The 13,130-nt window shown below is 58.9% G+C and overlaps 1 protein-coding gene across 1 annotated transcript in view; it reads left to right on the top strand.

Moving 5' to 3' along the window:
- The first annotated feature begins 1,470 nt into the window (after positions 1–1,470).
- Positions 1,471–13,130, top strand: part of LOC140472196 (integrin alpha-M-like) — a 38,754-nt gene continuing 27,094 nt past the window's right edge. Inside the window, exons 1-3 of the mRNA XM_072567469.1 lie at positions 1,471–1,667; positions 5,792–5,922; positions 9,244–9,395. Of these exons, the coding sequence (XP_072423570.1) occupies positions 5,855–5,922; positions 9,244–9,395 (220 nt within the window). The 5' untranslated portion in view covers positions 1,471–1,667; positions 5,792–5,854. The remainder of the gene's footprint in view (positions 1,668–5,791; positions 5,923–9,243; positions 9,396–13,130) is intronic.

Raw genomic sequence — 13,130 nt, 5'->3', positions numbered from 1 at the left:
CCCCTCCCTATCTCTGTAACCCCCCTACACCCCCTCCCTATCTCTGTAACCCCCCTACACCACCTCCCTATCTCTGTAACCCCCTACACCACCTCCCTATCTCTGTAACCCCCCTACACCCCCCTCCCTATCTCTGTAACCCCCCTACACCCCCTCCCCTATCTCTGTAACCCCCTACACCCCTCCTATCTCTGTAACCCCCTACACCCCCCTCCCTATCTCTGTAACCCCCCCTACACCCCCTCCCTATCCCTGTAACCCCCCTACATCCCCTCCCTATCTCTGTAACCCCCCTACACCCCCTCCCTATCTCTGTAACCCCCTACACCCCCTCCCTATCTCTGTAACCCCCTATACCCCCTCCCTATCTCTGTAACCCCCTACACCACCTCCCTATCTCTGTAACCCCCCTACACCCCCCTTCCTATCTCTGTAACCCCCCTACACCCCCTTCCTATCTCTGTAACCCCCTACACCCCCTCCCTATCTCTGTAACCCCCTATACCCCCTCCCTATCTCTGTAACCCCCCTACACCACCTCCCTATCTCTGTAACCCCCCTACACCCCCCTCCCTATCTCTGTAACCCCCCTACACCCCCCTCCCGATCTCTGTAACCCCCCTACACCCCCCTCCCTATCCCTGTGACCCTGCTTCACGCTGCCTCAGTGCTGGATGTTCACTCCTTGGCTGAGCCCCCACGACACGCTATAGGCGCTATATCAATCCGCAGTTGGGGTGCTCGAGTGAAGGGATGCGATTGGAGGCAGGAGCTGCTCCGGGCCCTGCAGCCTGTCCCTGAGCAGACACTAACCTCTCCTCAGACTCAGGCAATGGGGTTCCAGCCTCATGGAGGGGAGGGACAGCCGACGGTCCCTACACCAGGGATGTTCCCGGAGAGCGGCATGGCAGGGCAGGGCAGGGCAGGGCAGGGGGGGGGAGGACAGGGATCGAGCACTACGCTGACCACTCACTCACCTTCCCCACCACCACCATTACCCCGGAACCCCGTCTCTGTCTCCCAACTCTCCCGCTCCCCTCTCTCCCCACACCCCCCGCCTCCTCTCCCCCCCCCGCCACCCCTCTCTCCCTCTCCCCTCTCTATCCTGGCCTCCTCTCTCTCTCCCTTCCACCTCCTCTCTCTCTCTCTCTCTCCCCCTGCCACCCCCCTCTCCCTCTCCCCTCGCGATCCCTGCCTCCTCTCTTCCTATCACCTCCTCTCTCCCTCTCCCCTCTCTCTCCCTCTCCCTCTCCCCCTCCTCCTGCCTCCTCTCTCCATCTTTACCCTCTTCTCTCTGACTCCTCTTTCTCTCTCTCTCTCTCTACTCCATCATTCCATCTCTGTCTCCCACCGTCCTCTCTCTCTCTGCCTCCTCTCTCCCTCTCTCTGCCTCCTCTCTCCTTCTCTCTGTCTCCCTCCCTCTCTCTCTGCTCTCTCTCTCTCTCTCTCTCTCTCCCCTCAGGGTGCGTTGAAAGAGGTTGGCTCACTTGCAGGGACAGACAGGTCAGACACTGGGAAGATTTGGGAGCGCTATCGCACAGCTGACAGACCTCAATGGGGATGGTTACCGAGATGTGGCGATTGGAGCGCCCCTGGAGAATGCCCACAGCGGTGCCATCTATATCTACCACGGTACCAAGGACCGTATCAAACAGACAGCCAGCCAGGTGAGAACGGGCATCGACCCTTCAACCCTCTCTCCCTACCCAACCCTCTCATCCCCCAGTCTCTCTCTCTCTCTACCTCAGTCTCTCTCTCTCTCACCCCCCCAGTCTCTCTCTCTCTCTCTCCCACCGTCTCTCTCTCTCTCTCCCCCCCAGTCTCTCTCTCTCCCACCATCTCTCTCTCTCTCCCCTCCGTCTCTCTCTCTCTCTCTATCTCCCCCGGTCTCTCTCTCTCTCTCTCCCCCCGTCTCTCTGTCTCTCTCTCCACCCCCGTCTCATTCTCCCCCCGTCTCTCTCTCTCTCTCCCCAAGTCTCCGTCTCTCTCTCCCCCCCCAGTCTCTCTCTCTCTCCCACCGTCTCTCTCTCTCTCTCCCCCCTGTCTCTCTCTCTCTCTCTCTCTCTACCCCCCCAGTCTCTCTCTCTCTCCCACCGTCTCTCTCTCTCTCTCTCCCCCTGTCTCTCTCTCTCTCTCTCCCCCCCCAGTCTCTCTCTCTCCCCCCAAGTCTCTCTCTCTCTCTCCCCCGAGTCTCTCTCTCTCTCTCCCCCCAGTCTCTCTCTCCCTCTCTCCCCCCAGTCTCTCTCTCTCTCTCCCCCCCAGTCTCTCTCTCTCTCTCCCCCCCGAGTCTCTCTCTCTCTCTCCCCCCCCAGTCTCTCTCTCTCTCCCCCCCAGTCTCTCTCTCTCTCTCTCTCTCCCCCGAGTCTCTCTCTCTCTCTCCCCCCCCGAGTCTCTCTCTCTCTCTCTCCCCCCGAGTCTCTCTCTCTCTCTCTCTCCCCCCAGTCTCTCTCTCTCTCTCTCTCCCCCCAGTCTCTCTCTCTCTCCCCCCAGTCTCTCTCTCTCCCAGTCTCTCTCTCTCTCTCTCCCCCCAGTCTCTCTCTCTCTCTCTCCCCCAGTCTCTATCTGTGTCTGCCTCTGTCTGTCTCTCTCTCTCTCTCTCCCCCCAGTCTCTCTCTCCCCCAGTCTCTCTCTCTCTCTCTCTCTCTCCCCCCAGTCTCTCTCTCTCTCTCTCTCTCTCCCCAGTCTCTATCTGTGTCTGCCTCTGTCTGTCTCTCTCTCTCTCTCACACCCCAGTCTCTCTCTCTCTCCCCCCAGTCTCTCTCTCTCTCCCCCCAGTCTCTCTCTCTCCCCAGTCTCTATCTGTATCTGCCTCTCTCTCTCTCTCTCTATAACGATAAATCACCTTTTACCATTGTTCCCCGATGATGGGAGATTGAGGATTGGATGAAGTTATGGTCAATGTGCTCTGAGAATATCTGCTTCCCTCCCCTCCCCCACCATCACCTTGTTTCCTTTATGCTAACTTCCTTTTATTTCGTCCTGGGTTTTGGGACGTCCTGAGGCCTCACTCGGAGGAGGGAAGGAAAGAGGAGGCCCGAAAACAGCCTTTACCACTAGGCCTCAAGCCTCAGCTCACCGGCCCATCCCATCCCCACACCCCCCTCTCCCTACACCCCCCCACACCCCCCTCTCCCTCCTCCCCTCCCACACCCCCCTCTCCCTCCTCCCCTCCCCACACCCCCCTCTCCCTCCTCCCCCCCACACCCCCCTCTCCCTCCTCCCCTCCCACACCCCCCTCTCCCTCCTCCCCTCCCCACACCCCCCTCCCTCCTCCCCCCCACACCCCCCCTCCCTCCTCCCGCCCCACACCCCCCTCTCCCTCCCCTCCTTCCCCACTCACCCCACACCCCCTCTCCCTCCCTCCCCCCACACCCCCCTCTCCCTCCTCCCCTCCACACCCCCCTCTCCCTCCTCCCCTCCCCACACCCCCCTCCCTCCTCCCCCCCACACCCCCCTCTCCTCCTCCCCCCCCACACCCCCCTCCCCACACCCCCTCTCCCTACTCCCCCCCCACACCCCCCTCTCCCTCCTCCCTTCCCTACACCCCCCTCCCCCACACCCCCCTCTCCCTCCTCCCTTCCCTACACCCCCCTCCCCACACCCCCCTCTCCCTCCTCCCTTCCCCACACCCCCCCTCCCCCCTCCCTTCCCCCACACCCCCCTCCCCACACCCCCCCTCCCCCCTCCCTTCCCCACACCCCCCCCTCCCCCCTCCCTTCCCCACACCCCCCCTCTCCCCCCTCCCTTCCCCACACCCCCCCCTCCCCCCTCCCTTCCCCACACCCCCCCTCCCCACACCCCCCTCTCCCTCCTCCCTTCCCCACACCCCCCCTCCCCCCTCCCTTCCCCACACCCCCCCCTCCCCCCTCCCTTCCCCACACCCCCCCTCCCCCCTCCCTTCCCCACACCCCCCCTCCCCCCTCCCTTCCCCACACCCCCCCCTCCCTCCTCCCTTCCCCACACCCCCCTCTCCCCCCTCCCTTTCCCCACACCCCCCCTCCCCACACCCCCCTCTCCCCCCTCCTTCCCCACACCCCCTCCCCACAACCCCCCTCTCCCTCCTCCCTTCCCCACACCCCCCCTCCCCCCTCCCTTCCCTACACCCCCCTCCCCACACCCCCCCCTCCCCCCTCCCTTCCCTACACCCCCCTCCCCACACCCCCCTCTCCCCCCTCCTTCCCCACACCCCCCCCTCCCCCCTCCTTCCCCACACCCCCCCCTCCCCCCTCCCTTCCCCACACCCCCCCTCCCCCCTCCCTTCCCCACACCCCCCTCCCCACACCCCCCTCCCTCCTCCCCCACACCCCTCTCCCCCCTCCCTTCCCCACACCCCCCCCTCCCCCCTCCCTTCCCCACACCCCCCTCCCCACACCCCCCTCCCTCCTCCCCCACACCCCCTCTCCCCCCTCCCTTCCCCACACCCCCCCTCCCCACACCCCCCTCTCCCCCCTCCCTTCCCCACACCCCCCCTCCCCCCTCCCCTCCCCACACCCCCCTCTCCCCCCTCCCTTCCCCACACCCCCCCTCCCCCCTCCCTTCCCCACACCCCCCTCCCCCCTCCCCTCCCACACCCCCCTCTCCCCCCTCCCTTCCCCACACCCCCCCTCCCCCTCCCTTCCCCACACCCCCTCCCCACACCCCCCTCTCCCTCCTCCCTTCCCCACACCCCCCTCCCCACACCCCCTTCCCCACACCCCCCTCCCCACACCCCCCTCCCCACACCCCCCTCCCCACACCCCCCTCTCCCCCCTCCCTTCCCCACACCCCCCCTCCCCCCTCCCCTCCCCACACCCCCCTCTCCCCCTCCCTTCCCCACACCCCCCCTCCCCCCTCCCTTCCCTACAACCCCCCTCCCCACACCCCCCTCTCCCCCCTCCCTTCCCCACACCCCCCTCCCCACACCCCCCTCTCCCTCCTCCCTTCCCCACACCCCCCCTCCCCCCTCCCTTCCCTACACCCCCCTCCCCACACCCCCCTCTCCTCTCCCTTCCCCACACCCCCCCTCCCCCCTCCCTTCCCCACACCCCCCTCCCCACACCCCCCTCTCCCTCCTCCCTTCCCACACCCCCCCTCCCCCCTCCTCTCCCCCACACCCCCCTCTCCCTCCTCCCTTCCCCACACCCCCCTCCCCACACCCCCTTCCCCACACCCCCCTCCCCACACCCCCCCTCTCCCTCCTCCCTTCCCCACACCCCCCTCCCCACACCCCCTTCCCCACACCCCCCTCCCCACACCCCCCTCCCTCCTCCCCCACACCCCCTCTCCCTCCTCCCTTCCCTACACCCCCCTCCCCACACCCCCCTCTCCCCCCTCCCTTCCCCACACCCCCCTCCCCACACCCCCCTCTCCCTCCTCCCTTCCCCACACCCCCCTCCCACACCCCCTTCCCCACACCCCCCTCCCCACACCCCCCTCCCTCCTCCCCACACCCCCTCTCCCTCATCCTTCCCCACACCCCCTCCCCACACCCCCCTCCCCACACCCCCCTCCCTCCTCCCCTCCCCACACCCCCCTCCCTCCCCCCCTCCCCACACCCCCCTCCCCACACACCCCCTCCCCACACCCCCCTCCCTCCCCCCCCCCCCACACCCCGTCCCCACACCCTTTCCTACATCTCCCTAACTCTTTCTCCCCTCCCTCCATCTTCCTCCTAACGATTGAGACTAGCCGGTCACTCGCCATCCTCAGCTGCCATGGGATCCTCCTGTGCGCCCTCAGAGACCGGACTAACTCATGGTCATGTCCTGTTTGTTTCCCCCTCCTATCCCCCCCCCCCCCCGACTCCCAACAGAGAATCGAGTCGAGCGCAGTTGGATCTGGCCTTCGATACTTCGGGCAGGCCATAGATGGGGCAATGGATATCAGTGGGGATGGGCTAACAGACATTACCGTGGGAGCACAGGGCAAAGTCTTCATTCTGAGGTGAGTGACGTCCTCCACCCCTCACTCCAGCCTTCCCACTGCAAAAGGACCAGAGAATAGGTACCTGTGGAACAGGCCTCAGTGTGGCCTGGGGACGGGACAGAGGGATTGGAGCCTGTGGAATAGGCCTCAGTGTGACCTGGGGACGGGACAGAGGGATTGGAGCCTGTGGAATAGGCCTCAGTGTGACCTGGGGACGGGACAGAGGGATTGGAGCCTGTGGAATAGGCCTCAGTGTGACCTGGGGACGGGACAGAGGGATTGGAGCCTGTGGAATAGGCCTCAGTGTGACCTGGGGACGGGACAGAGGGATTGGAGCCTGTGGAATAGGCCTCAGTGTGACCTGGGGACGGGACAGAGGGATTGGAGCCTGTGGAATAGGCCTCAGTGTGGCCTGGGGACGGGACAGAGGGATTGGAGCCTGTGGAATAGGCCTCAGTGTGGCCTGGGGACGGGACAGAGGGATTGGAGCCTGTGGAATAGGCCTCAGTGTGACCTGGGTACGGGACAGAGGGATTGGAGCCTGTGGAATAGGCCTCAGTGTGACCTGGGGACGGGACAGAGGGATTGGAGCCTGTGGAACAGGCCTCAGTGTGACCTGGGGACGGGACAGAGGGATTGGAGCCTGTGGAACAGGCCTCAGTGTGACCTGGGGACGGGACAGAGGGATTGGAGCCTGTGGAATAGGCCTCAGTGTGACCTGGGGACGGGACAGAGGGATTGGAGCCTGTGGAATAGGCCTCAGTGTGACCTGGGACGGGACAGAGGGATTGGAGCCTGTGGAATAGGCCTCAGTGTGACCTGGGTACGGGACAGAGGGATTGGAGCCTGTGGAATAGCCTCAGTGTGACCTGGGGACGGGACAGAGGGATTGGAGCCTGTGGAATTGGCCTCAGTGTGACCTGGGGACGGGACAGAGGGATTGGAGCCTGTGGAATAGGCCTCAGTGTGACCTGGGGACGGGACAGAGGATTGGAGCCCTGTGGAATAGGCCTCAGTGTGACCTGGGGACGGGACAGAGGGATTGGAGCCTGTGGAATTGGCCTCAGTGTGACCTGGGGACGGGACAGAGGGATTGGAGACTGTGGAATAGGCCTCAGTGTGACCTGGGGACGGGACAGAGGGATTGGAGCCTGTGGAATAGGCCTCAGTGTGACCTGGGGACGGGACAGAGGGATTGGAGGCCTGTGGAACAGGCCTCAGTGTGACCTGGGGACGGGACAGAGGGATTGGGAGCCTGTGGAATAGCCTCAGTGTGACCTGGGGACGGGACAGAGGGATTGGAGCCTGTGGAAAGGCCTCAGTGTGACCTGGGGACGGACAGAGGGATTGCTTATCTCTCTCTCTGCCTCTGCCAGGAGACAGGCCATGCCAGTCTGTCCCACTGGATCTACATCTGCATTTTATTTCTCCTTCTTCTCGTCTTTTAGCTGTTTCAGAGTTGGCAGGTTAGAAGTAACTGGGAGAGCCAGGGTTCTGATAGTCATCGAGGTCAGGTCACCCCCCCCCCCCTCAACCTCCTATGCCCCAGAGAAGAATCTCCTTGCCTTATTTATAACCCAACGACCTTCCATTCCCGGCGAACGTCTTTTGCACCCTCTCCCGCTCCTTCCCATAACAGGGTGAGCGGGACGAGACACGGTATCCCAGAATACTCCTCACCAACGTCCCGTACAACCTCAACGTCACGTACCAACTCCTACACTCAAGCAATGAAGGTAAGCGTGCCTTCTTCCCCCCCCCCCCCGTTTCCCCCACCGCCCCGTCTACCTGTGACGCAACTTCAAAGAATTAGGTACCTGCACCCCTAGGTCTCTCTGTTCTCCAACACTTATCCAGGGTCCCATATTTAACGATATAAATCTTGCCCTGGCTTGCTCTCCCAAAATGCGACTTATATTTATTCAAAGGATTGGGACACTCTGGAGGCAGGACAACATGTTTCCGCTGAGGGGCGAGGGCCGAACCAGAGGACACAGCTCAAAAAAATACGGGGTGGACCATTGAGGACAGAGATGAGGAGAAACTTCTTCACCCAGAGAGTGGTGGCTGTGTGGAATGCTCTGACCCAGAGGGCAGTGGAGGCCCAGTCTCTGGATTCATTTAAGAAAGAGTTGGATAGACCTCTCCAGGATCGTGGAATCAAGGGTTATGGAGATAAGGCAGGAAGGGGATACTGATTAAGGATGATCAGCCGTGATCCTATTGAATGGTGGTGCAGGCTAGATGGGCTGAATGGCCTACTCCTGCACCTATTGTCTAACTGTTACTAAACTCCATCTATCGCTCCTTTCCCCATCGATCAGGATCGCTTTATCATCTGAGATAACCTTCCTCACCGCCCACTGTTCCACCAATTGTGGTGCCATCTGTAAACTTCCTAACCGTGCCATCTATATTCTCATTTAATTATTTACATAAATGACAAACAAAAGTGGGCCCCGATTCGACCCTCTTGTGGAACACCGCTGGTCACAGGCCTCCAGGATGGATTGGTCATCGTGATATCGGGGAGTTCATTAACAGGCTCGGTTTGGGCCAGTAATTACGGAGCAGAACGGGCCCCAGTTTGGACCAGAAGAGAGATGAAACAAATGGGGCCTAAAAAAACCAGGCCTAATGTTGGAGGAGGAGAGAGATTAACAAGATGGGGCCTAAAACAGGCCACAGTTTGGAGTAGATGAGGGATTAACAGGATTGGGCCTAAAACAGGCCTCAGTTTGGAGTAGAAGAGAGATTAACAGATGGGGCCTAAAACAGGCCTCAGTTTGGAATAGAAGAGGGATTAACAGGATTGAGCCTAAAGTAGGCCTCAGTTTGGAGTAGAAGAGGGATTAACAAGATGGGGCCTAAAACAGGCCTCAGTTTGGAGTAGAAGAGGGATTAACAAAAAGGGGCCTAAAACAGGCCACAATTTGGAGTAGGAGAGAGATTAACAAAATGGGGCCTAAAACAGGCCACAGTTTGGAGTAGAAGAGGGATTAACAGGATTGGGCCTAAAGTAGGCCTCAGTTTGGAGTAGAAGAGGGATTAACAGGATTGGGCCTAAAGTAGGCCTCAGTTTGGAGTAGGAGAGGGATTAACAAAATGGGGCCTAAACAGGCCTCAGTTTGGAGTAGGAGAAAGACTAACGACAAGGGGCTGACAACAAGGATCAGTTTGGACCAGAAAAGACACAAGTAGAATTGGGGCCTGTAGAACAGGCCTAGGTGTGGGTCAGGAAGAGGACTGTAGGCCTCATTCTCACTACCAACCAGGCAGGAATCAGGCTAAGGGACAAAGGCCACAGGATAACTGAAAATGTCTGCAAATCCTACACAGATCAAGACCGGTGATGGACGTTAGGGTCAGCATGACGTTCTCTCCCAATAAGATCCTGCTAAAACATGTGGATTGTCCGGAAAACAGGAACGAACTGCAAGTACTCGTGAACATATGTTTCAAAACCAAACAGATAACAACACAAGTACAAGGTACACCGAACCAGTATCCGTTACTGTGTACACACCGCCCTGTGTCTGTCACTGTGTATACACCGCCCTGTGTCTGTTACTGTGTACACACACCGAACCAGTATCTGTTACTGTGTACACACACCGCCCTGTGTCCGTTACTGTGTACACACACCGCCCTGTGTCTGTTACTGTGTACACACACCGCCCTGTGTCCGTTACTGTGTACACACACCGCCCTGTGTCCGTTACTGTGTACACACACCGCCCTGTGTACGTTACTGTGTACACACACCGAACCAGTATCTGTTACTGTGTACACACACCGCCCTGTGTCTGTTACTGTGTACACACACCGCCCTGTGTCTGTCACTGTGGACACACACCGCCCTGTGTATGTTACTGTGTACACACACCGCCCTGTGTCTGTTACTGTGTACACACACCGAACCAGTATCTGTTACTGTGTACACACACCGCCCTGTGTCCGTTACTGTGTACACACACCGCCCTGTGTCCGTTACTGTGTACACACACCGCCCTGTGTCTGTTACTGTGTACATACACCGCCCTGTGTACGTTACTGTGTACACACACCGCCCTGTGTCTGTCACTGTGTACACTCACCGCCCTGTGTACGTTACTGTGTACACTCACCGCCCTGTGTCCGTTACTGTGTACACACACCGCCCTGTGTCCGTTACTGAGTACACACACCGCCCTGTGTCCGTTACTGTGTACACTCACCGCCCTGTGTCCGTTACTGTGTACACACACCGCCCTGTGTCCGTTACTGTGTACACACACCGCCCTGTGTCCGTTACTGTGTACACTCACCGCCCTGTGTCCGTTACTGTGTACACACACCGCCCTGTGTCCGTTACTGTGTACACACACCGCCCTGTGTCTGTTACTGTGTACACACACCGCCCTGTGTCCGTTACTGTGTACACTCACCGCCCTGTGTCCGTTACTGTGTACACACACCGCCCTGTGTCTGTTACTGTGTACACACACCGCCCTGTGTCTGTTACTGTGTACACACACCGAACCAGTATCTGTTACTGTGTACACACACCGCCCTGTGTCTGTTACTGTGTACACACACCGCCCTGTGTCTGTTACTGTGTACACACACCGAACCAGTATCTGTTACTGTGTACACACACCGCCCTGTGTCTGTTACTGTATACACACACCGCCCTGTGTCTGTTACTGTGTACACACACCGCCCTGTGTACGTTACTGTGTACACTCACCGCCCTGTGTCTGTCACTGTGTACACACACCGCCCTGTGTCCGTTACTGTGTACACTCACCGCCCTGTGTCTGTCACTGTGTACACACACCGCCCTGTGTCCGTTACTGTGTACACACACCGCCCTGTGTCTGTTACTGTGTACACTCACCGCCCTGTGTCCGTTACTGTGTACACACACCACCCTGTGTCCGTTACTGTGTACACACACCGCCCTGTGTCTGTTACTGTGTACACACACCGCCCTGTGTCTGTTACTGTGTACACACACCGAACCAGTATCTGTTACTGTGTACACACACCGCCCTGTGTCTGTTACTGTGTACACACACCGCCCTGTGTCTGTTACTGTGTACACACACCGAACCAGTATCTGTTACTGTGTACACACACCGCCCTGTGTCTGTTACTGTATACACACACCGCCCTGTGTCTGTTACTGTGTACACACACCGCCCTGTGTACGTTACTGTGTACACTCACCGCCCTGTGTCTGTCACTGTGTACACACACTGCCCTGTGTCTGTTACTGTGTACACACACCGCCCTGTGTCTGTTACTGTGTACACACACCGCCCTGTGTACATTACTGTGTACACACACCGCCCTGTGTCTGTTACTGTGTACACACACCGCCCTGTGTCTGTTACTGTGTACACACACCGAACCAGTATCCGTTACTGTGTACACACACCGCCCTGTGTCCGTTACTGTGTACACACACCGCCCTGTGTCTGTTACTGTGTACACTCACCGCCTTGTGTCTGTTACTGTGTACACACACCGCCCTGTGTCCGTTACTGTGTACACACACCGCCCTGTGTACGTTACTGTGTACACACACCGAACCAGTATCTGTTACTGTGTACACACACCGCCCTGTGTCTGTTACTGTACACACACCGCCCTGTGTCCGTTACTGTGTACACTCACCGCCCTGTGTCCGTTACTGTGTACACACACCGCCCTGTGTCCGTTACTGTGTACACACACCGCCCTGTGTCTGTTACTGTGTACACACACCGCCCTGTGTCCGTTACTGTGTACACTCACCGCCCTGTGTCCGTTACTGTGTACACTCACCGCCCTGTGTCCGTTACTGTGTACACACACCGCCCTGTGTCCGTTACTGTGTACACTCACCGCCCTGTGTCTGTTACTGTGTACACACACCGCCCTGTGTCCGTTACTGTGTACACACACCGCCCTGTGTCCGTTACTGTGTACACTCACCGCCCTGTGTCTGTTACTGTGTACACACACCGCCCTGTGTCCGTTACTGTGTACACACACCGCCCTGTGTCCGTTACTGTGTACACACACCGCCCTGTGTCTGTTACTGTGTACACACACCGCCCTGTGTCTGTTACTGTGTACACACACCGAACCAGTATCTGTTACTGTGTACACACACCGCCCTGTGTCTGTTACTGTGTACACACACCGCCCTGTGTCTGTTACTGTGTACACTCACCGCCCTGTGTCTGTTACTGTGTACACACACCGAACCAGTATCTGTTACTGTGTACACACACCGAACCAGTATCTGTTACTGTGTACACACACCGAACCAGTATCTGTTACTGTGTACACACACCGCCCTGTGTCTGTTACTGTATACACACACCGCCCTGTGTCTGTTACTGTGTACACACACCGCCCTGTGTACGTTACTGTGTACACTCACCGCCCTGTGTCTGTCACTGTGTACACACACCGCCCTGTGTCCGTTACTGTGTACACACACCGCCCTGTGTCTGTTACTGTGTACACTCACCGCCCTGTGTCCGTTACTGTGTACACACACCACCCTGTGTCCGTTACTGTGTACACACACCGCCCTGTGTCTGTTACTGTGTACACACACCGCCCTGTGTCTGTTACTGTGTACACACACCGAACCAGTATCTGTTACTGTGTACACACACCGCCCTGTGTCTGTTACTGTGTACACACACCGCCCTGTGTCTGTTACTGTGTACACACACCGAACCAGTATCTGTTACTGTGTACACACACCGCCCTGTGTCTGTTACTGTATACACACACCGCCCTGTGTCTGTTACTGTGTACACACACCGCCCTGTGTACGTTACTGTGTACACTCACCGCCCTGTGTCTGTCACTGTGTACACACACTGCCCTGTGTCTGTTACTGTGTACACACACCGCCCTGTGTCTGTTACTGTGTACACACACCGCCCTGTGTACATTACTGTGTACACACACCGCCCTGTGTCTGTTACTGTGTACACACACCGCCCTGTGTCTGTTACTGTGTACACACACCGAACCAGTATCCGTTACTGTGTACACACACCGCCCTGTGTCCGTTACTGTGTACACACACCGCCCTGTGTCTGTTACTGTGTACACTCACCGCCTTGTGTCTGTTACTGTGTACACACACCGCCCTGTGTCCGTTACTGTGTACACACACCGCCCTGTGTACGTTACTGTGTACACACACCGAACCAGTATCTGTTACTGTGTACACA

Source organism: Chiloscyllium punctatum, unplaced genomic scaffold (genome assembly GCF_047496795.1).
Source record: "Chiloscyllium punctatum isolate Juve2018m unplaced genomic scaffold, sChiPun1.3 scaffold_265, whole genome shotgun sequence".
Classification (NCBI taxonomy): domain Eukaryota; kingdom Metazoa; phylum Chordata; class Chondrichthyes; order Orectolobiformes; family Hemiscylliidae; genus Chiloscyllium; species Chiloscyllium punctatum.
Note: the sequence above shows the minus strand (reverse complement) of the source record. Positions and strands in the feature narration are given on the sequence as shown.